General features: G+C 43.0%; 1 protein-coding gene across 1 annotated transcript; it reads left to right on the top strand.

Moving 5' to 3' along the window:
* The first annotated feature begins 9648 nt into the window (after window positions 1-9648).
* On the top strand, window positions 9649-25837 carry KRT79 (keratin 79). Its single transcript, XM_072654761.1, has 9 exons — window positions 9649-10316; window positions 14578-14795; window positions 15878-15938; window positions 16044-16139; window positions 19843-20007; window positions 20340-20465; window positions 21154-21374; window positions 23975-24009; window positions 24876-25837. Exons 1-9 carry the CDS (start codon window positions 9840-9842, stop codon window positions 25094-25096), a joined length of 1620 nt encoding a protein of 539 aa, XP_072510862.1. The 5' UTR covers window positions 9649-9839; the 3' UTR covers window positions 25097-25837.
* Window positions 25838-26119: the final 282 nt, after the last annotated feature.

Below are 26119 nucleotides of genomic sequence, written 5' to 3'. Positions count from 1 at the left end.
TTTTGGTTTTGTTTTGTGATTTCTTGGTTTCTCATAAAGTCATTAGCCTCCATCTGTTCCATTCTAATTTTGAAAGAACTATTTTCTTCAGTGAGCTTTTGAACCTCCTTTTCCATTTGGCTAATTCTGCTTTTGAAAGCATTCTTCTCTTCTGTTGGGGGTGTAAGCTCAGTTTCATGTGGACAGTCTCGGGCAGGTAAAGGTGAGGACTTCTAAAACCTCAGAATTCTCATGAGGCCCCCCAGGGAACAGCTGGCAATTGAGGTGTGAGACCTGGGCTATCTTGTGCATTTCCACCTCTTCCCCGTGGGAAACTTGCTGGGGAGAGCATCCCACCCTTGAGATTAACCCATGGTCTGAGCACACCTGTTGTTGACTAGCTAAGGGCTGAGAGCAGGCATGGTATTCAGGTGCAAACTATGTGGTGGGAGAACTTAAGTAGGGTCAGGAAAGCCTGAAGGCGCTCTTCACGCTGAGGGGCCCTTAGAGGGCAGAAGGTCCCTCCCCTCTCCCACTCCTATTCTCTTGCTGTACGATCTTTGCCTCCTTGGGAGGAGGAAGATTCCTCTCTCCTGAGAAAGAATTCACCCTGCACATGTAACCAAGACCCTGAATAAAGCCTAACCCTTGTTCGACTCTGGAAAGTCTCTTCTCTCAATACGTTTATCCGGTTTGGCCTCCGAAGACCTGTGACAGGTAAGGTAAGACTCGGGTAACCCTTCGGCCTCAAGGCCGAACACTCCTCATTGGCCTGTTGAACCTCTTTTGCCAATTGAGTTAGCCTATTTTTCAAGGTGTTATTTTTTCAGCATTTTTTTGGGTCTCCTTTAGCAAGGTGTTGACCTGCTTTTCATGCTTTACTTGCATGTCTCTCATTTCTCTTCCCAGTTTTTCCTCTACCTCTCTAACTTGATTTTCAAAATACTTTTTGAGCTCTTCCATGGCCTGAGCCCATTGGCTCAGGGTGGGTTGAGATACAGAAGCCTTAATTTCTATGTCTTTCCCTGATGGTAAGCATTGTTCTTCCTCATCTGAAAGGAAGGGAGGAAATACCTGTTCACCAAGAAAGTAACCTTCTATAGTCTTATTTTTTTTTCCCTTTTCTGGGCATTTTCCCAGCCAGTGACTTGACTTCTGAGCATCCTCTTCACACCCACTTGGCCTCCGGATCCACCCAGCCAGCGCTTGCGGTCTGAGATTCAAATGCTGCTTCCTAGCCTTAGGACTTTCTGCGGGGACAGGGCTGCTATTCAGTGTGAGATTAAGTTCAGGTGCTCAGGTGGGGGCAGGGCTGCCACACGGAGCTCAGTTCCCTAAGGGGGTTTATGCAGAGACCTTCAACAATGGATCTGAGCTCCTGCCTGCTTTGGGAGCCTTGTCCTCTGCTTCCTCTGCTGCTGCCTCCCAAGGGGGCCTGAGTTATGGAGACACCCTGTTCCCCTCCTGGCAAGCCAAAAAGACTCTCTCACTCACCCCTGGAGCCTGTGCGGCCACTGGAGATTCCGTCCCTGAAGCCTGCTAGGATCTGCTCCTCTTGGCGCCATGCGGGTGCGATGGACCTTTCGGGTCAGGTTTTCAGGGCTCTCTGGAACAGAAATCTCCTCCACTCCATTGTTCTGTGGCTTCTGCTGCTCCTGAATTTGTTGGGAGTTCTTCTTTTCAGGTATTTTATAGGCTGCGGGTTTCAGAGCTAGCATATGTGTGTCTTTCTACTCCGCCATCTTGGCTCCTCCCCCTCAGAATTGTTTTAATTTGCATCTTATTATCAGTGATCTGGAACATTTTTAATATGAGTTTTTGATCATTGCAATTTTTTCTTTTGAAAACTGCATCTTCATGTCCTCTGATAGCTTGTCTCCTAGCTTCCCCATCTTTTCTCCCTAGGTCTATTTCTTCCCTCCTACCTAGCCATACCTAACCACAATTGCTGACCTTAGAGAACCTTTCCTTGGCTAAGCCCACTGACTTATCCTTCTAGTTCTTCATCACTCCATTACCCATGTCCAGAACTCTGAACAGATACTTTTAATTTTGTCCTCATCTGTGCCCTGGAAATGTGTTCGATATCACAAGACTGGAAGTTCTCAAAGGTTTGTCTCTCAGAACCTAGGACATAGTGGTGGTGGTGGTGGCAGCAGTCAGAGTAAGGCAAGGGTAATGTTGATCAAAATATATGTATCCCTTGACTCACTTTTTAAAAAGGCCTGTTCACTGAATGGGCGTTTCTTCATTCAAAGTGAGAACTGGAAAAGACTGTAGCTTAAAAAGGCCAAGATCCCCTTCTGCATCCTGGGCCATCTTGTTTTGATCTATATCTGACTACTGGACTTAGATGGCTCTGGAGCAGAAAGTGAGACTAGTGACTTTGCCCAGCTCTCTCTCTTTCAAATCAAAGTCAACTGAAAGTCATGTCATCATCTCCCTGATGTCATGGTCCTCTTCAAAAATGAAGGAAAAACTACACATGTATTCAGTCAAGCTTTCCAGAAATAGGCTTTTCAGGCCATGGTTTCCAAAGGGGAGATCTTTTCCCAAACAAAGATCATTGTGAACAGAGAAATGTTCCCTAAAAGTTATTCTGTATTCCTTGTGTTTGGGGTTTGCCTCACATGTGACACATCTGGAAATAGTAGCCCTTTGGACTTTCAGTTCAAAACAATGATAAGCAGAGCTGTCAAACAATGTAGGAAGAATGGTAAGGGAGAAACCTTTCCTTTCCTTTCTCATTACCACAGCATAGGATGAAGGAAAGAACCCTGGATCTTAAGTCTGAGACCTGGATTAACATTCTGGCTTTTTGTTACTAGTTATCTGTGGGACTTTGGAGAGGTTGAGAATTTCTCTGGTTTTCATTTTCCTCAGTAAAATAAGGGGATTTGGACTACCTGGTGCTAAAGACATTTATATACTTCTAGGATGTCTTATGTCATCTCCTTTCCTGCTACAAGAGAATGAGACAGAAGCTATTGATACATTTCTCTATCCCTTTCCATCTTGTCTCCCATCCTTTAGCCCCTATGAACATGATTCCAGAAATTCATTGTCCTTTCCCCTCTCAAGGCTTCTAGAAATTTTGTGGAAATCTAGGAGTGTTTGTCTTTTCCCCGCCATAAAACCTCCCCCCACTCTAGTATCTCTGCCAAGAAAACCCCAAATGGGGGTCACAAAGAGTAGGACACAACTGAACAACAATGTTCTGGCACCTGTCACTCAAGTGCTTCTCACTTTACATACTTCATCTTGGGCTACTGAAGGACAATGCATCAATGCCTTCCCCTCACAACTCTGGGGAGGTGTGTAACTCCCTTAGTCCCATAAGCTTCTTCCAGATTACTTAAGAGATTCTACAACCTTGTTTCTTCAAGTCAGAAAGCTTTGTACTTCTCCTAAGGTAAGCTCCCTGAGGGCAGGATTCTTGATTAAACATCTCTCACAGGGTCTTATACATAATAACTTCACAGTTATTGAATGAATAAGTGAATGCACAAGAATAGCGGCAGTCTGTTTCCTGTCACCTTAGGTTATTAAGTAGTCACAGTTTGTCTTTTACCCAGAAACCTTGAGAATCTTCCCTTCCCACTTTGATTTTTTTTTTATTAAAGGGGTTGTCTCTTGAGTAACTACTTGAAGAGGTCTATTCATTGAACAGGAGTATCTCACTCTAAGTGAGAATCTGATAAGACCTTAGCCTAAAATGATCAAGGTCTCTCATTGCATCCTGGGCCATCTCCAGTGGTCCATCTCCATCTGGCCACTAGACCCAGATGGCTCAGGAGGAGAAAGTGAGGCTGGTGACCTTGCACAGCCCTCCTTAACTCAAATCAAAGTCAACTGCAAGTCATGTCATCATCTGGATGTCATGGTCCTCTTTGAGAACAAAGAACAAAAACAACACAATAGCACAGGTTCAGGGGGCAGGGAAAAGGATCAGCGTTATCAGCACCACAGAGATGTAGAGCTAAGTTGTTGTTGTTGTGTTCTTGTGAACAACAACAATAAGCATTAGGGACAGCAGTGAGACAGGACTGAGTGTAGATTTCATAACCAGAAAGGAGTGAGGATGGAGAGTTTGGAGAAAAAGAAGGGATGCACTTTTGTTTGGGCTAGGGGACCTAATCTGTTCTGCCCAGAGGCAGGGCAATGGATACAGTGACTCAGAAGAGCCAAGGACCAGGAGGGGATCCAGACAGGTGTTCCCGGGGTGGAGTGGAATGTATATTTACAACCCCTCACTCTCTCGCACTTGTGCTTCTCCCACCCCAGATGAGTAACTCGGAAAGCTGACATCACTCCTTTTTCAGCACCCTGAGCCTTGTTTTGGAACCAAATCTCACTCAGCTGCTTTCCTGGGCCACCCACACAGCCAAGAAGGTAGATAAGAGTGTCTGAGAAAGTGATTGGAGCCTCAGGGAAAGGAGAAGACGGGTAGACTGGAAGTGAAGGCTCACACCCCAGGTAATCCTGGGCCAACTTCTTCCCCAAGGACTTCTTCACTGACAGCCCTTTTTACAGGTGGAGGAAGGACTAAAAAGGCAGAGGGACTTGCCCAGGGATATAGAATAATCTGGATTCTTGACGTCTCTCATTTTTTCAGTTTCCAAAACCCCACAAAGGGAGGAAGATTATAACTTGTATATTTAAGAATTGAATTTGTTTGGCTCAGTTAAGTCCAACAAATACTTATTAAAGATTTACTATGTGGGACAGATAGGTGGCAGAATGAATTGAGAGCTGGACCTGGGGTCAGGAATACCTGAGTTCAAATCCGGCCTCAGACACTTACTAGCTGGGTGACCTTTGGCAAATCACTTAACCCTGTTTACCTCAGTTTCTCCATCCAAAAAATGAGATGGAGAAAAATGGCAAACCACTCTAGTATCTCTGCCAAGAAAACCCCAAATTGGGGGTCACAAAGAGCTGGACATTACTCAACAACAATGTGCAAAGGACTATGTAAGGCACTGGGGAAAGAAAGATGACAAAAGCAATCCCTGACATCAAGGAGCTAACATTTCTAAATGAGAGGAAGGGACAAGCACGAAGTTAATTTTAGACAGGAGAGAACACTAGCAATATGGGGGTGTGTATATGAGGGAGAGGAGAGAGAGGAGAGAGAGAGAGGAGAGAAAGTAAGAGAGTGAGAGGGGAGAGAGTGAGAGAGGAGAAAGAGAACGAGAGAGAAAGAGAAAGAGAAAGGAGAAAAAGAGAGGGAGAGTGAGAGTGAGAGGAAAGAGAAGAGGAGATAGATAGATAAAGAGGGGGAGGCTCACAGAAAAGCTGGCTGAAGAGTTGAGCTTCAAAGGAGGTGGTGGAAGAAGGGCATTTTAGGTATGGTACCCACTTGTTTGAACCTCTAAAGGCAGGTGAAGGAACACCAAGGTCAGGGAACAACCAGTAATCAATTGAAATTTAGAGTCTGTGAAACATTAGAGTAGTACAAAATCAAAGTTGGAAAGGTAGGTTGGAGTCTAATTGGGGAGGGTCTGAAATCCCCAGGCCTGGAAGACCCGGCTGGTCTTTTATCCTGGAGGCAATTGATAATTTTTGAGTAGGAGACTCCTCTGTTTGGGCAGCGCCTTGGGAAGACTTGTTACAGTTGAGTGGACAATGGGATATTTATCCCCTGTCCTCACAAATCCTGCAGCTTGATTGGCGGGGACTCCACTCTATCAAGTGCTCTGGGAAAGAAGATGCCACAGAATCCTTTGCTTTGTTTCACATGCTTTAATCTCTTTTTCTGGGTCTTGATTTCCTCTTTTGTAAAATGAGGAGGGTGGACTAGATGATCTCCAAGATATCTCCTAGCTCAAAGTTTTATGATCCTTTAGAGAAAAGAGAATTTACCAATTTCCCCGCTATGTCCCTCCTGTCAGTCAATCAATATGCATTTATTAAGCACCTATTATGTACCAGGTACTGTACTAAACCTTGGCACAAAGAATCAATTATTGTTATAATTTTTGGAGGCAATGGGGTTAAGTGACTTGCCCAGGGTCAAATAGTAAGTGTCTATGACGGGATTTGAACTCAAATCCTCCTGACTTTAGGACTTGGTGCTCTATCCACTGTGTCACCTAGCTGCCCTCTGGGGATACAAAGAAAGTCAAAAAATAATCCTTGCTGTCAATGAGTTAATAGTCTAATAGTGGAGGGAGAGGCAACGTGAAAACAGCTATACACAAATAACATGTATACAAGATAAATTGGAGATAATTAATGGAGAGAAGGTACTGGAATTAAGGGGCAACAGGGAAACTTCATAGAAACTGGGATTTTTAGCTGGGACTTGCAGAAAGCCAGGGAAGCCAGGGTGCAGAGGAAAGGAGGAAGGGCATATCAGGTGTGAGGGACAGATAGTGACCATGTCTGGAGTCTGGAAATAGAGAGTTAACAAGGAGGCTGGTGTCCCTGGATCACAGAGTACATGGGGAAGAGGGTATCAAACAAGGTATAAGATGGCTAAAAAAAGTTAGGAGGGAGGCAGGTGGTGAAGGGTTTTGTGTACTAGAGGATTTCATATATGATAGCCAGATAATAGACAACTCTATCTCCTTCTTTTTTGAGGCCTGCTTGTCTTTATTGGGAAGAGAAAGCACAGGGTGTAGCAATCTCTCTTCCTGGAGAGAGGAGCACTGATGCATGGTGGGAAGAGCATTGGATTAGGAGTCAAGAGCCTGGAATTTCCATGACCTCACTGTGGGATTTTTGGCAAATCTCTGGGCCATAGCTTTTTTTTTTTTAATCTGTGAAATACAAGTTGGATGCAATGTCCCCTAAGGTCTTCTTATCTATTCTAACAGTCTAAATCACTAAATCTAAGGAAGAGTTTAATTCCAGTTTCCTAGAAGTAGAGGAATGGATGAAATGACCTCAAAAAGACCTTGCCAAGGGTCTGGATTCATCAGAAAAAAGGGGGAGGAAAGTCACAATTTTCTTTCAGTCCTTTGTATCTCATGGTATTGGTCCAGTCCAGATCTGTTTAGATGCTGTACCTGACCCCTGCAGTGTTGAACACTGGGATTTCCCGGATCCTATTCTGTAATATTCACATGACTCAATGCTTTGTCTCTCGTGGTTCCTCTGACTGGAGCAGGGAATCTCCATATATATGCCTGCCCTCTCTAATCCTCAAGCTTCACTGAACATTGAGATTCTTTCCTCTTCCTCTCCTTCAAAGCCAAACGCTTCTTCTTCTTCTAGACTTTACTCTAGATATCTCCTTCTAGGAGGCTTTCCTGAATGAAACCTGTCTAGACGTTTCTAGGTTCTGCCTTTCTTTGTCCATCTCTGACATCCTTATGTATGTTTTATTTCTTTCTCTAGACTGGGAGTTTCCTGAAAACAGGGCCAATGTTTTCCTCTCCATCTGTATCATCTCTTACCTGTCCTGCCCTGCCCCACCCCAGCACCCAGGACATGTGGAAGACCCAGGCTGTCTGATATCCTCTGTATTAAGATGCAATGGATAGAGCACTGGAATTGGAATGAGGAAGATCTGAGATAAAATCTTGCTTTAGAAGCTTATTAACTAGGAGAAATCTTTCCTTTTCTAAGAGGAAAGTGTTCAACCCTTGACAATTGCCTTCTATCTTAGTTTGCTCATCTGTAAAATGGAAATAACTTTCCAGGGCTGTTATAAAGATAAAATGAGATACTACTTGTAAAGCGCTTTGCAAATCCTAAAGTGCTATATAAAGGCTAGTTGTTACTATTATAAATTGGCAGCTAGGCAGTACAATGGATAGAGTGTCAAGTCTAGAGTCAAGAACACTCATCTTTGTGGGTTCAAATCTGGCCTCAGACATTTTCTAGCTGGGTGTCTTTGGGCAAGTCACTTAACCCTGCTTGTCTTAGTTCCTTCATCTGTAAAACAAGCTGGAGAATGAAATTGTAAACTACTCCAGTATCTTTGCCAAGAAAACCCCAAATGGAGTCATGAAGAGTCAGACATGACTGAAAGAACTGAACAAGAACTGTTGTCATTGTTATTACTATCTAGTGCCCTGAAAAACAGAATCTCAGGACTGGGAGTGACCTTCATTTCCATCTTATCCAGCTTACTTCTTAACAGGAATTTCTTCTACAACGTTTCAATAAATAGTCTTCACTTGAAGTCTTCCTTTGTTGGGGAACTCACTCTCTCCAAAGGCAGTCATTTAATTGGGAGGAGGGGTTGGAAAAGGAGGGTTAGCAATAGTGATATACATGTATACATATATACATATATATGTATAGTGTGTGTGGTGTGTGTGTGTATGTGTGTATGGAAAGAGAGAGGGAGAGGGAGAGAGAGAGAGAGAGAGAGAGAGAGAGAGAGAGAGAGAGAGAGAGAGAGAGAGTCATTGAACTATTGTAAAAAATGAACAAGAGAGAAAGAAGCATAGACAAACAGAAGAGTTTTGAAAGTAACATGAGATTTATTAAATACTTTTAAAAAAAGCAAGTGGTATAAAATAGTGACTTATATTTTCATATGCAATCCTCTAACTGTGTTCTGCTGGGTATGTGGAAATTCTCCTTTCTTTCTCTCTCTCTTTCTCTTTCTTTCTTTCTTTCTTCCTTCCTTCCTTCCTTCCTTCCTTTTTCTTTCTTTCTTTCTTTCTTTCCTTCTTTCTTTCTTTCCTTCTTTCTTTCTTTCTTTCTTTCTTTCTTTCTTTCTTTCTTTCTTTCTTTCTTTCTTTCTTTCTTTCTTTCTTTCTCTCTCTCTCTCTCTCTTTCTTTCTTTCTTTCTTTCTTTCTTTCTTTCTTTCTTTCTTTCTTTCTTTCTCTCTCTCTCTCTCTCTTTCCTTCCTTCCTTCCTTCCTTCCTTTCTTTTTCTTTCCTCTTTTTTCTCTCTCTCTCTCTCTCCTGTCTATCTGTTTCTCCCCACCTCTGCCCCCCATCTTGGTGAGTAAGTTCTAAATTCAAAACATTTAAAAAAGTTCTTTCTTATGACAAGCTGAAATTTGTCCCATTGCAGCTTGGATTCAGTTCATTCACTTCCACCAACATTTCTTAACGCATTATGCAATAGGATGGTTCTGACCTAGGCACTTGTTTGTGGCTCCTGGTTACACCTTCTGGAGCTGAGAACAAGTGTGATCCCTCTGAAAGACACGGAATCCATCAACCCACAGGGACTGACTCAGGACCTGCCATAATGCTGGGTACTTTGCAAAGTGCTAGAGATACAAAGCAAAGACAAAATGGTTCCTGTCCTCAATGAGCTTCTGTAGAAATACTTGAAGGTGTCAGTCATAGTCCCCTCTGAGTCTGGATTTGACTGTGGGCCTCCTGGCAGGGAGGGACTGAAGTAGACTTGGGCATCCAGTCTTCTTCAGCGCCATTACCCAACCTAACTTACCACCTGCAGTGCCCTAGGGCCCCGAGATTCCTCTTACGACAGGAACAAACCCCACAGAACAGAAAAGACTCCTTTGACAGCAGTCTGGGCTCAGACACAGGAATCTGAGTCTGTCACCAGGGTGCTGGGGGAGGGGAGGGAGATAGTATTGGGAACCCGGTGTCATCTTCCAAGTTAGGAAATGTGTTGGGGGTGGGGGTGAAGGTGGAGGTGGGGGAAAAAGTGTCCTCCCCACCCCAGACAGTGATTAGTCTTGGCTTTTCCTCAGAAGAGGAGATAACAGCAAGGGAGGTGTGGGGGGCGGGGGTGGATACCCAGACCCACAGTTGCCCCTCCCTTTCTCTCTTCTCCTTGGGCAATGGGGCAGGAGTGTCTGTGGGAGCCCATGAGCCACCTCTCTTGGGAGCACATAAAAGGACCATCTCTTTGCACTCCTGGGATCTTCACTGCTCTCTCAGCCTGGCTCTAACTATACTCATCTTCCTTCCCAGCATTCATGAGGGCCTCCATGTCTCGCCAGACCTATAACACCAAAGGGGGCTTCAGCTCTTCCTCAGCCTCTGGCAGCCGTGGTGTGGGTGGCACACATACCCACACCAGCTTCAGCTCCACGATAGTGTCCAGAGGTGGGAGCAGGGTTGGGGGTGCTTCTTGTGGCAGCCCCAAGACTAACTTTGGCAGCCACAGCCTCTACAATTTGGGTGCTAACAGGAGCGTCTCTGGCAATATGGTTCAGAGGGCCTCCCAAGGGAAGTCCTTTGGTATTGGAGCTGGTAGCTTTTTAGGTCTGGGCAGCATGAGGTCAAACTTTGGGGCCTCCTGCCCCCTTGGAGGCATCCAGGAGGTGACTGTCAACCAAAGCCTGCTAACTCCCCTTAATGTTGAGATTGACCCTGAGATTCAGAGGGTGAGGATCCAAGAGAAGGAGCAGATCAAGACCCTCAATAACAAGTTTGCCTCCTTCATTGATAAGGTGAGCTGGGGTCAAAGGGGGCAGGGGCTGAGAATCATGTGTGGAATTTTGTCCAAGCCTGAAATGGGACTGTCCCCTACCCTAGCCCAGGTCCAACTGTGGTTTTCTTCCTCTCAATTCATTCATTTTTTCCTGGTCAGCTCTGTTGCTATCCCTTTTATGGAGTTGTGGAAAGAATACTGGACTTGGATTCAGGAGACCTGGATTCACATTTTGGATGTGCAAGTTGCTTTATTCATCGTTTTCCCATCTGTAAAATGGGGATGTGACAAGGTTCAGACTATTTACCACTTGTGGTTGTGGTGAGGAAATGCTCCTAGTGCTGCGGAGATGGTCCTAGAGCAGCTCTCAGCTGTCTCTAAACATTTGAGGAGTTGACATTTAGGAAGTTGACATTAATTTGACAATTGTACTTGTGCTGCCTGACCTCAAAAGGCAGGATTCAGATCAGCAGGTGGGAATTGAGCCAGGGAAATCTTCCTGGCAATCAAAGCTGCCCAAGGTTGAATGGTCATCTCAGGAGGTAGATCTTCAAGGAAAGGTTGAACAACCACTTGCTACGGGGAGTGGTGTAGACTATAGGTCAGGTCCAGCTTGGGATACCTTCCAACAGGAAGAATCAATGAAATTTTTATTGTTGAAAGGCAATGTTCCTATGGGTATCATATTTCTTGCCTTCTTAATGAGTGGGGGAAGGAATGGAGAGAATTCAGAAATGAAAATTAAAAGAAAAAGAAAAGAAAGGCAATGCTCCAAGGACCTATTTTGACCATGGAAAATCTCAGTGTCTGACCACATCCTCTTTGGATCTATTAAACTGTCCTTTAACAAGTATTAATAAGTACTTAGTATGTGCCTGGAACTGTGCTAAACTCTTGGAGATACAAAAAAAAAAAGATAAAAACATGATGCTTGCTTTCAAGCACATTCTAATGAGGGAGATACAAACAACTATGTTTACCTAATTGAGGTAATCTCCCCTAAATGAGATGCAAACAACTATGTATACCTAATTATGTGTCTATGTATCTATCTATCTATCTATCTATCTATCTATCTATCTATCTATCTATCTATCTATCTGTGTATCTATCTATCCATGTCTATCCACAATATTAAGGTATATATGTGTATCATAATATAGCATGTGTATATAATATATAGTGGATGCATTATATATGGTGTATATATGTATATGCATAAATATAGTGTAAAGAAGAGATAATCTCAAAAGGAAGGTACAGGGGTAGAAACCTAGGGTGGACCAAGCTGAGTCCTGAAGGGTGGGCTAGGGAAGCCAGGGGGCAGAGGTGAGAGGTTAAAGCATTCCAGACATGGAATCTACTCTTAACAGAGCCCTGGTAATAGTAACTGGGCACAAATAATGTAACAAAATGGAAATTAGTGGGTGGAACTGAGAGAGAGGAGACCTTTAAGATAGATCCTGGACATCAGGCTTTAGCATGGTTATAGAATTGGAAGCAGAAGACTTTGGTAGGCACTGCAGTGGGAGCACTTGTTTAATCTTAGAAAGACTTCAGATTAGGTGGATGGTGGTGGGGGGTGGCGCGGTGGCGAAGGAAGGAGGTGAGATCTTCAGAGAATGGGAAGCTTTGGCTGGTCTGGGGCAGAGGAATTGATGAAATAACTTCTTGCCTGAGAGGGATTCTAAGTCATGAGGATCTGCATTTGGAGATGCTGTTAGTCTAATATTCTTTTAACAGCAGAGAAATCTTGTATAAACTTATTATAGTCATATGGCTTCCTTTTTTGGTTAGTTGTGTTCCATTAATCTACAGAATGACAATTCCCATGTGGCTCTTTTAATGTTCATAAAGTGCTTGCCTCACAACAACTGTCTGAGGCAGATGGGAGGAAAAAGCATTATTATCCCCATTTTACAGATGAGGGAACTGAGACTCACAGCCATATCTACTACCACAGCCACATTTCAAAAGATTTAGTGCTGGAAATAAACTTAGAGATCACCTGGTCCAACCCTCACATTTTGCAGATGAGGAAAAAAGCCCAGAGAGATAACGTGACTAACTGTGGCCATACCGCTAGTCAATGGCAGGGCAGAGATCTGAATCCAACTCAAGAGGGTTCAATCTTGCTAGGTTAATGGCCCTAGCAACTGTTCCCGTTTTGTAGATGGGAACACTTAGACCCAGGGAGGCTTTAGATTTTACCTAAGGTTGAGGATTTAGGAACCCTGAGGGTGGGAGCCATTTCCTTGCTTTTCAGAAGGGCATGAGAGAACCAGGTCGAACATCAGAAAAAGGGTTGTCTCCTTTCTAATTTCTCATTTCTTTTCCCTCTCCTATTCCATTAGGCTTCCTGATGGAAATATCGAGAAAGCTAAGGGGATGGAATTACTCAGGGCTCTTATTCACCATTCTATCTCTGCCTTCCAAGCCTTGGCATTGCCCCCTCCCTCCTTCCCCGGTCACATCTCTGTCAGGTGCTGTTTGGATCACACCCTTCATCTGAGATGACATTGATGGAAATTAAAAGTCCTTACTTCTGCTTGGAAGACAATGTTGCCTAGTGGAAAAAGGTCTAGGCTTGGAATCTGGAAAAATGGGTTTGCACCCCAAACATTTACTACTTAGGAAAGATACTTCACCACTCCGTGCCTCAGTTTCTACAACTGTAAAATAGAGGCAATACTATTTCTACTGACTATCTTCCAGGGTTTCCATAAGAAAAGAACTTTGTAAGTCTGAAGGCTAGCAGTCAAATATTTATATATTTATAGGTTCATTGGTATTTTCATATCTATTTTCTTATCTGATTCTGAGGGAGGTAGATAGGGCAGGAACTTATTATACCCATTTTGCTGATGGGGAAACTAAGTCCCGGACAGGCCAAATGACTAGCTTTCCTGACTGTGGCTGTAATGTATGCTTCCATTATAGCATGATACCTATGAGAATACAGAATCTGGGGTCACTGGGGATTTTTGGTTATTCCTATAGTCAATTGGCATTTCTTTCTCTCTGCCCTCTCCCTTGCCTCATCGTGGGTGCCTTGCCAATTGTCATGAGTGATTTTATGATTCTGTGCAGGTGGTAGCCCCAGGGAACAGAAGAAAGGTGAAATCATGAGTCAAATCATCTCCTGCCCTTCTTACCCTTTCCCTTAGTTACTCTTGACTCTAGAGAGATTGCTTTAGTGGAAGCTTATACAAGACATTCTCTAAATGTTTACATTCCCTTTGGGCAGAATTGGGTACCATTTGAATGACTCCCAAAGGGTAGAAGGGTACACCTCTCAATTGACAGACAATGCCATTCAGAAGAATTTCCAGGAAAGTGCCTTAGGGTCTCCCAACAGAGAAACATCCTACCCTGCTCCATTCTCCAGAGCCGAAGCTGTTCCTGTTGAATCTATGGTAGGGGAGAATATTTGATGTGAATTTGAGTCTGAGTCCCCTCTTATTGGTCTTGTGATCCTGGGCAAGCCATTTAATATTCATGGACCTCAGTTTCCTCTTGTCTAAATTGTTGCTAATGATACTCATACTACCTGCCTCAGATGGGTGAATTTCAAGTGTCATGTCAATGTGAAATGCTGTTATTGGTAGACTAGGTTATAGACAAATTACTTGAATGAGGCTGGGGCACGGGAATGGTAGGAAGCTTGGGTACCTTCCCCACTGTCAGTCATGGATTACTCAAGCCCTTTCTTTCCTCTCCTGTTACATGTCACAAAAGGAAAGAGCATTGGAGTTGGAGACAGAGAAACTGGTTTTGAATACTAGTTCTCCTATTTCCTAGCTGTGTGACCTTGGATAAATCACTGCATTTCCTGGGTCTCTGTTTTATCTTCTGGAAAATGGAAGAGTTGGACTATAGTTGATCCTCCACTTCTCGATATGGTTATTCCTTCCACATCATGATTTTCCCCATTGTGGTTTTGATACATTGCAGGTTAGCATAAAAAATTAAATGGGAACTTTTTGAGAGTTTTGCAGAAGATGACATACAAAGGCTAGCAGATGGGACAGAAAAGGTTTAGGAACTCAAAAATGCATAAAAATATATGTATAGTATTGTATAATATCAATATATTTTATTTTTTAGTACCATAATAATTCAGACTTATTCTCTGGTACAAAGAGAGGGACAAAAATTTTATGTGGATTAACCAGATCATGGCGGGGCTAGGAGGTGGGGATGGTGGTGGCAGTAGGGGTGCCATGCCCCTAACCCCATCATGTGGGAGGGATAACTGTACTATGATTCCATGACCACAGGTACGATTCCTGGAGCAGCAGAACAAGGTGTTGGAGACCAAGTGGGCCCTGCTTCAGGAGCAGGGCCAGAGCACCAAGTGTCCTGAGGGTCTGGAGTCACTCTTTGAGTCACAAATAAACAAGCTCGGGAGACACCTGGATACCCTGAAGAATGAGAAGGAGAAGCTGGATACTGAGCTGTGTAATGTGCAGCAACAGATGGACAACTTTAAAGACAAGTGAGGAAGAGGAGGGATGGGTGGTGGGATTAGTGTGGAGGTGGCAGGGTAGGGGTGAGGGTGCACCCTCCTCAGAAAGCTAGGTCAGGGGCAGAATATCTAGAGGTTCAGGATACCACAGTCCCTTTTGTCCCTGGGGAAGCATAAATATAACTCCTCCCTCCCCTTGACCCTCAGAAACAGGCCCCATTGACCTCTGGATAATAACTATTTATTTATATATTTTTCCTCTTTATGTCTTCATTTTTTCATAGTTTTGAAAAGATTTAATTTTGTTCTTCATGCAAGGAGTCCTTTCTACACAGCTTGCATTTCTTTCTCCTTCTCCTGCCTTTTCTTTTATAGCCTTGGTACTTAGCACTATTCCAGCCTCATGTTAAAACTCCTAACAAATGCTTGTTGCCTGACTTACATTGACTTGTCTTCATATGCCAGCCCCAAAGATTTCTGGGATTTGGTCAAGGAATTCCTCATTTAGGGAGACAGCTTTCTTACAAAAGCTGCAGACTTTGTTCTGAAGGTTTATTTAATAGACATTAATTATTCTCCTAATCGTTTGGAGATATTCTTCTATGCCTCCAAAGGTTGTCAGAACTGTTTTGTGCAAAGAAGTACAAACCATTTTGGAATTCAATTCTCTTTGGTCAGAGTGAATGCAGCTGCTAAACCACTTGTTCCCAGCTCTACACACACATACACCCACGCACCCACCCACCCACACACATGCACATACACATTCACACACATACACACACAAAACCATGTGAGGCTCTGCTGTATCAGAACTAGGAGTATTCAAACAGCAATGCACTCTGAGCCAGGGTTCTCATTGTCTGAGTACTATTATTCTAATGTAGTCTCCCTTCTATAACTTGTAAGCTAAAGCATCTGACCCCCAAAGGAGCGAACACATGAGCAAATATCATGCTTCCTTTCCATTCACCACTCAGCAGTACATTGCTTTTCCTTCTGGGGGAGTGGGTCATAGTGAAGATAGACAGTAGTCTGGGGAGGAAGCCTGAAGTTCTCAAAGGAAATGAAACACAGGATCAAGCCTGACTTCAGGTTGCACTATATCACAGATATGAAGAAGAAATCCACAAGCGAACAGAAGCAGAGAATGAGTATGTCGTCCTCAAGAAGGTGGGTAGAGTGAGTCAGGTATTTCATGGGTATTAGGATTGTCTCCTAATGGGATGTTGGCTTCCAGGAACTTTGTCCCTTAATGATATCTTCTTCTTCCATTAGGATGTTGATTCCCAGTACCTAACCTGTGAGAATCTCAAGATCCAGGCTTTATTGCTGACAGACTATGCCAAATTTGTTGAGGCTTTCCAAGATGTGGTAAGACAGCCAGTTAGGCAATATGGCAAATGGGCAACATTCTGCATGTAATATTGAGAAGCTCCTGTACATACTCTGTTCTAGATTGACCCAACCATTTCCAATTGGGTGTTTTCAGGAGAAGAATGAACCTTGACTCAGCTCTGTCCCTCCCTCCCTATGGCCCAACTCTGTTTAACTTGTAATAGGATGAGAAGAGAATAGGAGTACTAGATACAGAAGGGGCTAGAATATCTTGGGTTAGAGGGAAAGGGGAAATGTGGGCTGAAAATAGGAATTTATAGCCTACCTGGAATTAGAGAATTCACCGAGGAGTCAGAGAAGAGAAGTTCAGAATGAAAACTTGAGATTTGACAGGAGACATGAGTCCAGTCGTAGAATCATGGACTCTAAATAGTAGAAAGGAACCTTAATGGTCATAGAATCCATAGTGTCCCACCCCCTTCTCAATTAAATTCAGGAATCCTTCCAGGTAGCCATATAAACTTTTAAGAAATAATATTTAATTTTTTCTCAATTGCATGTAAAAACAATTTTTATGGTTTATTTTTTTTTAAATTTAGTTTCCATCCTTCTTTTCCCATCTTGAGAATTCAAGCAATTTGATGTAGGTTACACATGCATAATCATGGAAAATATATTTCTATATTAGTCATGTTGTGAAGAAAACACAAACCCTCCCCCTTTCAGAAACCTCTCCTGACCCCCCAAACCCCAAAGAAAGTAAAAAATAGTATGCTTTGAGCTGCATTCAGACTCTATTAGCTTTTCGCTGGAGGAGGAGAACATTTTTCATCATGAGTCTTTTGGAATTGTCTTGGATCATTGTAATGCCATTGTAATGATGAGAATAGCTAAGTCACTGGCAATTTATCATTGTAAAATATTGTTATTTCTGTCTACTATTCTACTTCTGCTCACTTTACTTCACATTAGTTCATATGAATCTTTCCAGTTTTTTTTTTACAACATCCTGCTCATCATTTCTTATAGCATAGGAATATTCCATCACAATCATATATCACAACTTGTTTAGCCATTCCCCAGTTGATGAGCACCCCGTCAATTTCCAATTCTTTGCCACTGCAAGAAGAGCTGCTGTAAGTATTTTTCTACAAATAGGTGCTTTCCACTTCTTTTTTGGTCATCTAAATGTTGCTTCAACTTTTTCAGTCATGGAGATCACAGAACTACAAATTTGGACCTTAGAGGTCATAGTATTACAGATTTAGGTCTGGAATGACATCTAGTCCAACCCTCTCATTTTAAAGATGAGGAAACTGAGTCCCTGGAATGTTAAATAACTTGCCCAAGGCCATGCAGGTAGAAAGGATCAGAGCTGTTATTCAGTCCCAGGTTCTCTGATTCCAAAGCCACCATACTGCATTTCATAGTCGATTACTAGCCCACTGTGGTTGTTAGATAAGTTCTTCCTTATAGTGAACCGAAACTTGTCTCCCAATAGTTTTCATCTCTTGATCTTAGTTTTGCCCTTGGGAGGTATAAACATATTAAATCTGATTTTTCTTGCAGATGGCTTTTCAAGAACTTGTAGAGAACTATAGTGTCATTCCCAAATCTTTTATTCTGCAGGATAAACTGAAGGTTGAATCCAGAACCCACAGCCTTTTCTCCTATGACACAGTTTCCATTCTTCTTACTGTCATCATCATAATTCTCCTGGATGCATTGAAATTTGTCAGTTTCTCTCAGTGTGCCACTGACCATTTAATCCTTTGACCTGGATGGTTTCTTTCAATGAAACCTAGGATTGCGTTAACTCTCTCTCCCTCTTTCTGTTTCTCTCTTTCCCTCCTTCTCTGTATCTCTTCTTCCCCCTTCCTCTCTTCCTTTCTTTCCCTCCTCCTCTCTTTCCCTCTTCCATTCTTTCTCTCCTCTCTTCTTTTCTCTACCCTTCCCTCTTCCTTCTTCTCTTTCTTTTTCTTCCTCCTCCTCCTCCTTTTTCTTCTTCTTCCTTCTCTCTCTCTCTCTCTCCTTCCCTCCCTCTCCCTTTCCCCCCCGATTGTCTCTCCCCGCCCCCTTTTCTTCAACAGCTTCATTGACTCATATTGAGCTTGTGGTGGACTGACAGGTCTTATTCACATGAAATACTTGAATCTGAAATGAAGGACTTCCCATTTATCCTCATCGAATTTTATCTCATTGATAATGACCATTGTACTAATCCTATCAAGACTTTTTGCTTCCAATCTTGATTTTGTCCTATTTAAGGATTATCATTTCTCCCTTGTTTGGCAGATTTGCCCACATCCTTCCCCTCTGTGTGTCAACCACAACTGGAGAAGCTTGGCAGTCATCTTTTCAATCCAAGTCTGTTAAGAAAAAAACACATGAAAAAGGACAAGGTGCAAAACAGAACCTTGTGACATACCACTATAGACTTTCTTCTAGTCTGGCATTGATCAGTACTCTCTGAGGGTAGCTCTTCATCTACCCAACTCTTAGCATAATAGCCCATGCTTCTCTGACTTATCTATAAAGATAACACAAGGAACTGTAATATAACTCGCTGAAATCAAGATAAAATTTGTCTCAGACATTCTCCTGATCTACCAGTCTATTAACCATTACAAAAAACAAAAAAACCCCAACAAAACAAAAGCAAAGTTATTTTGACTTGACTTAATTTGTTTTTTATTGTTTTCAATTAACAAGAACTTATTTTTTATGCCCTTATCTTAATCCCTTTCACCAGAAGGAAAAACGCCTAATCCTTGTAACTAATGTGCATCCATAATCAAGCAAAACAGATTCTAATGTTGGCCACGTCCAAAATCTGTCTGGATCATTTTGTATATCTAGTCCATCACCTCTGAGGCAAGAGGTGGGTAGTGTGCTTCATCATCAATTGGCTGGAATTGCTAGTCACCCCATATTTATAGGGTGGTTTTTATTGCATTACTTGCTTTCACTCACTCCTCCCCCTTTAGTCTGCATCAGGTATAACTTTTTTTCCTTAGTGAACTCGATTGGGCTATCACTTCTACTTCCAAGTTTTCACAGAGCATTGCCCTCAATAGTTTGTTCTAGAATTTTTCAAAGCAATGATGTTGCAATTGTGAATCTGTAATTTTAGGACTGACTTTTCCCCCTTTGAAGACTGGGAGATTTGCCCATCTCTAGTCCTTGCTGTCTTCTTACCTTCATAATCCCTGTAAGTCAGTGATTAACTATGCAATCACATAACTAGTCATTCTCAACAAATTTTACTTAGGATTTATTAATAATAATGGTAATACAACTGATAGGACAAGGTGTGACAACAGAAGAGATTGTAAATTGGGATGGAATTATCTCATCCTACCCCTTCATTTTATAGGTGAAGAAATTGAGCCCCAATAAATTTAAATAACGTACCCAAGGTTAGAGTTAATAAACAGATGAGTTAGAACTTGAACCAAGGTCCTCTGTCTCCAAATCTTAGACATTAGTTTTGGAACAAGAAGACCTGAGCTCTACCAATGACTGGCTTCATGATAGTAAGCAAATCATGCCACCCCTCCAAGACTTGTTTTCCTCATCTGTAAAATGCTCTCATTTTCATTCCTTCCACTTCTGGAAGCTATGACCCTAGAGGAACAAAGGCCTCCTGCTGCCCATTCTGACATTACTTCCTGAGGAGAGGAAGGTGGGGAGGTTGGAGGGATCCAGACAGAATCTGTATTGTTTTTTGTCCCTGTAGGAACGGGAAGGGACCCATACCCATTCTTCTAATACCAATGTAGTCCTGTCTATGGATAACAATCGAAGCCTGGATTTGGACAGCATCATCGCTGAGGTCAAAAACCAGTATGAAGAGATCGCCAAGAGGAGTCGAGCAGAGGCAGAGTCCTGGTACCAGACCAAGGTGAGTGAGTGAATGAGTTGTTGGCTCAAGGGAAGGAGGAAGGCTAAGTCTGACCCCCAAATATTAAGGGCTAGACCGGAAATAAGAGTCCCATTCAGAGTGACTGGACAATTGAAGGCAGGGACTATACTACTTTCCATCGTTACTTGGCCCATAGATTTCCTGACTGGTAAAAATGATTGAAAAGAGAGGCTAGCTCCCAAACAGGTCCCTTGAGGGAGGCCTGCATGACAGATAAGGTGGATCCTTTTGGACAGGTGAGTTTCTTCTGGGCATGTGGCCAGGGTCTGTTGTTTATATAACTCTTTGGGCCTAACAATTTTGACCACCAGTACGAGGAACTCCAGGTGACAGCTGGGAAACATGGGGACTGTCTCCGGGATACCAAGAATGAGATCGCAGAGCTCACCCGTGTCATGCAGAGACTGCAGGGGGAGATCGACTCAGTAAAGAAGCAGGTGGGCATGACCTCAGTCAGGAGGTTGGGGGGGGTAGTGGTGTCTGGGTCGTGCCTGCTGCCATCTATAGGGGTTGAGGACATCTTCATGAAGAAAATCATGGCCTGACACCTGTCCCTCTACTATTAGATTGGGAATGTGACAACCATACTTGTAAAATACTCTGGGTCCATAATGTGAATGAAACTTAGTGTTGTTTAGTTTGGAAGAAAGTACATTAATGGTGAGTTCTTCAAAAAAGGAAGAGGCAAGTGCATACTAGTGCATTAGTGATCAGCCAACCTCTGCTTGAATGCCTCCAGTGATGGGGAACTCACTACCATATGAGACAAACCATTACATTTTTGGGCAGCCTAATTGTCAGAGAGCACTCTAGTTCAGAGTACACAAGGGTTTAGATTCTTGCCCCAAAGGAAAGGTGAAAACTCTAAGTGACCTTGGAGTCATAAGGCCTGTGTCTGAGTCTTAACTCCTACACTTGTGTAACTCTGGGCAAATCCTTTTCTGAGCCCCCTACTTGAAAGTTGAGAATAATGATATTTGCATTATCAACCTCTGTTGTCTCCTTTTCACAGGAGAATATTTCTCTTTTCCCTCTTCCCTGGTCATTTTGGGTTGGGTCTGGAGGTGAGGATATAAAGAGGATGATTTTGGAAAGTGTTTTTCATACCTTCCCACCCCCCTCTAGTGCCAGCAGCTGCAGACAGCTATTGCTGACTCGGAGCAGCGTGGGGAATTGGCCATCAAAGATGCACAGAAGAAGTTAGGAGACCTGGAGAAGGCCCTCCACCACAGTAAGGAGGAGATGACCAAGCTTCTGAGGGATTATCAGGAACTGATGAGCATCAAACTGGCCTTGGATATGGAGATCGCTACCTACAGGAAGCTGTTGGAGAGCGAGGAGGGCAGGTAACCAGGCTTGCCATGAGGGCTGGAGGATGAAATAAGGGACATATATCATAAATGAAATAATGGAATATGTAGAATAGGTAATACGTGAAATAATTGAATATATGGAATATAATTGAAACTCTTGACAATTATTTTGGTAATGAAGTTCAGATCTGATGTGGGAAATGTGGAGCTAAATATTGTTTGGTATACATTATATTGTTTCAGATTTATTTATCTTACAGCTATTGTAAGTGCCAAGGAAGCTAGTTTTGACCAAATAAACAAAAAACCTCCCGAACACAACATAAGACTTTTATGTAAAGTTTTGTAAAGTTGTGGCTGGTTCCATGATGGGGTCAGGATTTCAAAGGCCTTAGTTTTCTGAATCCAACTGAAGGAAAGTGACCCTGGGGGAGTCACTTGCTTTTCTGAGTCTCAGTAGGAAGAAGAAAGTGGTGAGTTCTCCAGCTTTTAATGACTTGGATCTATTAAGCGGCAGCCAGGGAACATCAAGACCCTGTGAGATATGGGCAGGGGGAAGGAAGTCAAGGAAGAACACCCAAGCATATGGACTCCCAGCATTTCTCTGACAGTGACTGACTCATTTAAATATTCTCATGTACAGTTAAGTGGAATGTCTAGGATGGGGTATGATTTAGAATGACTGGCTCATTTTATACCATGCTAGAACCTGGGGATTAAAAACGAGAGAGAAAATGAAAGTGATGGAGACATCTAGGTGGCACAGTGGATAGAGCACTGGCCCTGGAGTCAGGAGGACCTGAGTTCCAATTCTGTTTTAGACACTTCCTAGCTGTATGACCTTGGGCAAGTCACTTAACCTAGATTGCCTCCTCTCCCCCACCAAAAAAAAAAAAAATGAAAATGAAAGGGATCATCCTTATCATCACAGGGTGAATGTGTTGTTTCATTCTTTGAACTTGTATCCCCAGTTCCTAGTCTGTGCTTGGGATAGAGTAGATATTTAATATAAAATAAGACAGCTAAGTAGAATTTAAATAGTAGGTATTAAATATATGCTTGTTGATCGATGATTGATAAGGTCAACCCTGCTTGCAGCTGAAGGCTTCCTTCAATGCCTCATTTTGAGAACCCTGGGTTCCTAAAGGCTAAATAAGCCCTTATTAATTTCTACCCATCTGGGGAAGTTTGGGAAATGGACTAATTTATGAATAAATTCAACATAGCTGAATTGAGACAGGCTTTGTCCTCAGAAGGTGGGCCACTGAGGAAAGGTTGTTTTTGGTCATAACAACTCATTTAGCTGTCTACTGAGGCATGGAGAGGCTATGACCTGCTTTATAGTGGGAGTATCCATACCAAAGGAAGACGTCATCACTCTTTGAATTATTGAAGCATCGGGTTAACTCTGACTCATTCAGGAAATAATTACCAATGTTGCCCGTGGCTCTGTTGACATTTTCCTTTCTCATGTTTACTTAACTCCTTGGCTGATTTGATCAGCTCCTCTATTGATTTGAAGCTCTGACTGGTGAAGGGTCCTTTGAGACCACCACCCCTTCCAACACTTAAGCTCTACTACCCACAGAAGCATTTGCAAGCAAAATAATCCCCTCTCCTCTTTCTTTAGAAAGTGTGACCCATATAGGTAGTCAGTAAGTCAGCGAATGCTTGTTAAGTAGCAACTATGTGCTAGGCACTGTGCTAAAAGCCAGCAAGAAGACAGCTCTGTCCTGATTGTTCTGTATTCACTTCATGCTTGTTCTTAGTTATAGATGGAAAGCTGAATGGGACCTCAGAGGTCCAAACCACTGATTTTGCAGAGTAGGGGTAGGGAAATAGCATTTGTCTAGTGCCTACTAGGTGCCAATTACTTTATCTGATCCTCACAAATGAGAAGTAGACACTATTATTCATTCTGTTTTACAGATGAGGACCTGAGGCAGAGGTTAAGTGACTTGCCTAGGGTCACACAGCTAGTGTCTGAGACCTAATTTAAACTCAGTTCTCTTTGACTCTAGAACCAGCATTTTATCTGCAGTACCATCTAGCTCCCTCCTAAGGGGAGGAATTGAAGCCAAGCTAAGTGGCTTATAGCTTGCCCAAAGTCATATAAATAGTAAATGTTAGAGGTAGGATTTGATGCTGGGTCCAGGTTGAAAATTCACTCTAGAATCACACATGAGGTCTTCAGCTCCTACCTTGGAGACTGGGAGAGGAGAACTACGGAACAGAGAATCTGGACAGCTTTCTAGATCTTCCTGAATTGGGTCCCCACCAAAATGTCTTCATTAGTTGGTGGAAAGACTTGTTAATTCCCAGAACATCATATCTCTCAAGAGCTCAATTTTTTTTTGCCCCATAAGAGGACAAAAGCATAACCCAAAGTCAAACAGAAGGGATTCTTAGACTTTTTTTTTTGCCATTTTGTATAATACCAGCCTATAGGCAATCAATATGGCAATCAACTCTCTCCTGAGTACCACTGCTCCTCAATTGGCCTGGAGAATAGAAAGGTCTGACCACTGAGCAGAGAGCTCTCATAGAATTCCTCTCATAGAGGAATTTTTTTTGGACCTTTGAGCTGGCAGCTCTTGAACCTGCTAAGCTTTTTCTCATCTTTTCTTCTACAGAATGTCTGGAGAGTGTCCCAATGCTATTAGTATTTGTAAGTATCCTCTATGAATTCTTCCATCCTTAATTCCACTCCTGCTCTTCTTTGAGGGAAATAAACCAGTTCTACAGGCAGAATCCAGACACAGATCTAGGTCTTACCCTGTTGCTTGGTTCTTTTCCTGACTATGAACTATATCCCCTTTTCCGAAACTCTTGCTCTGCTCCTCCCCATCACCTCCATAATGCACACCTTCAGATTTTCCCCTTCTCATATAGAGTCCCTTGCAGACCTATGGAATCTTAAGGTTTGGGGGGCACCACAGACTTCTTCTAGTCCAATCCTACCTGAAGCACTAATCCTCTGTAAACTATTATCTAATAGCCCACCAACCTCTGCTTGAAGACCTGAGTGACCTCCCTACTTCCTGAGCCAGGCCATTTCATTCATGGACAGCCCTCTTTGCTAGGAAGGTTTTCCTTACACTAAACATGAATCTGACCTCTTGTAACCTCTACCTACTGGGCCCTCAGAATCTGACAATGCAAGTTGAATTCCCTTTTCATGGGACAACCTTCTAAAATACTTGAAGGTCTCTCTTGTGTCCCTGCTAAGTTTTTTTTTCCTCCAACTTCTGGTTCTTTGAACCATCAAGACACTGTCTTGATACCTCTCACTGTGATGGACACCATCCTCTGGGCTTCTTCCAGTTTATCAGTGATCCTTTTGAAATATGACCAATGGAACTGTACATGCTAGAGACAGAGGGAATTTTCTTATCAAACTCTGCCCAGTTTCTGGAAATTTCTCTGGAATTCTCCAATTGATTTCTATGAGATGTCCCTCCCCTTTTCATTTAATTTGATTTTTCAGTGATCTCCCTGACTCACTCATCCTAATGTTTCCTCTTTCCATTGCAGCTATGACGGGCAGTTCGACCACTGTGTGCGGTGGGGGCAGCCAGGTTGTTGGCAGTACTAGCTTTGGGGGTGGGTTGTCCTTGGGCAGCAGTGATGGAGGAGTGAAAGGGAGCTATGGATCTTCCTGTGGTTATGCCAAGGGAGGGCCTAGCACTGGGGGAACTTCCATCTTTAAGACGAGCACAAGTACTACGGTCAAGTCGTCCAGTCGGAGATATTAACCAGCCTGTGACGCGTCAAACTGGTGCCTGACATTCTGATTCCTTGCAAGCTTTCCTCTCCTATCTTCTGGCCCACCCTGAACCTTTCTTCCCTCTGTCATACCCATCCACTCAGACCTTTACAGAGATTCCCATTCGGGAACCCCACATAACCAGGAAATTCACATTTATATATGTTGGCACATGGTATTGTTTGCATATTATACTGGCTTTCTAGAGTTTAAGCGCAGTTAATGGATGAGGCATTGAGGCTATCAGTTAGGATGAGAAAGTTGGATTGGGCTGCCTGGTATAGTGGAAAGACCATGCTATTTAGATTCAGAAGACTTAGATATGACTCTTGGTTTTGCTGTGTGACCTTGGGCAGGGTGCCCAGGTCTCTCTGGGCTTCCTCAGTTTCCTATTTTATAAAATGAAGGGGTTGGATTGGATATTCTCTGAAATCCCTTTCCAGCACTAGATTCTATAGTTAGCTGGGGATTAGCTTCTGCTGAATTCTCAAGGCAGCCTCAGTTTGCCTCAGTCTCACTGCCTGTGCATACTGAGTTTTTTGTTACACATACTGGTAAGCACATGGTCTGATCATGAAGCATCAGGTGTAAGGAGAGAGGGAAGCCAACTTGTCCTATTCTGCCCCCACCCCAAACAGAACCAAACCTGAATGTCTCCCAGACTATTCCTCTAATCATTCTTCCCCTCCCTCTTTTATATTGCCTATGATGTATCTCAATAAATAGCAACTGTGTCTCTCATTGTCTCTTGAGTGTATCTTATCCGTGGACCTGAGCTTGGGTCAAGCCAACTAACTCCCTGGTAATACAGATAGAATCAGAGTGGAGGTGAGCAGGCCTTTGACCAAGGGCATTGAAGATGGAGGAGATTGAGTGCATGTGTGGTTTTCAACAGCTAGAAAAATAGGGAGTGATGGGCTGGTGTATGCTCCTCTTCTCCCTTAACCCTCCAATCAGTAGCTTCCCCCCTGCCAAAGGACCTTGAAAGGTGGCTGTCCTGGAGCCCCCATTT

This window comes from Notamacropus eugenii, chromosome 3, assembly GCF_028372415.1.
Source record: "Notamacropus eugenii isolate mMacEug1 chromosome 3, mMacEug1.pri_v2, whole genome shotgun sequence".
Classification (NCBI taxonomy): domain Eukaryota; kingdom Metazoa; phylum Chordata; class Mammalia; order Diprotodontia; family Macropodidae; genus Notamacropus; species Notamacropus eugenii.
Note: the sequence above shows the minus strand (reverse complement) of the source record. Positions and strands in the feature narration are given on the sequence as shown.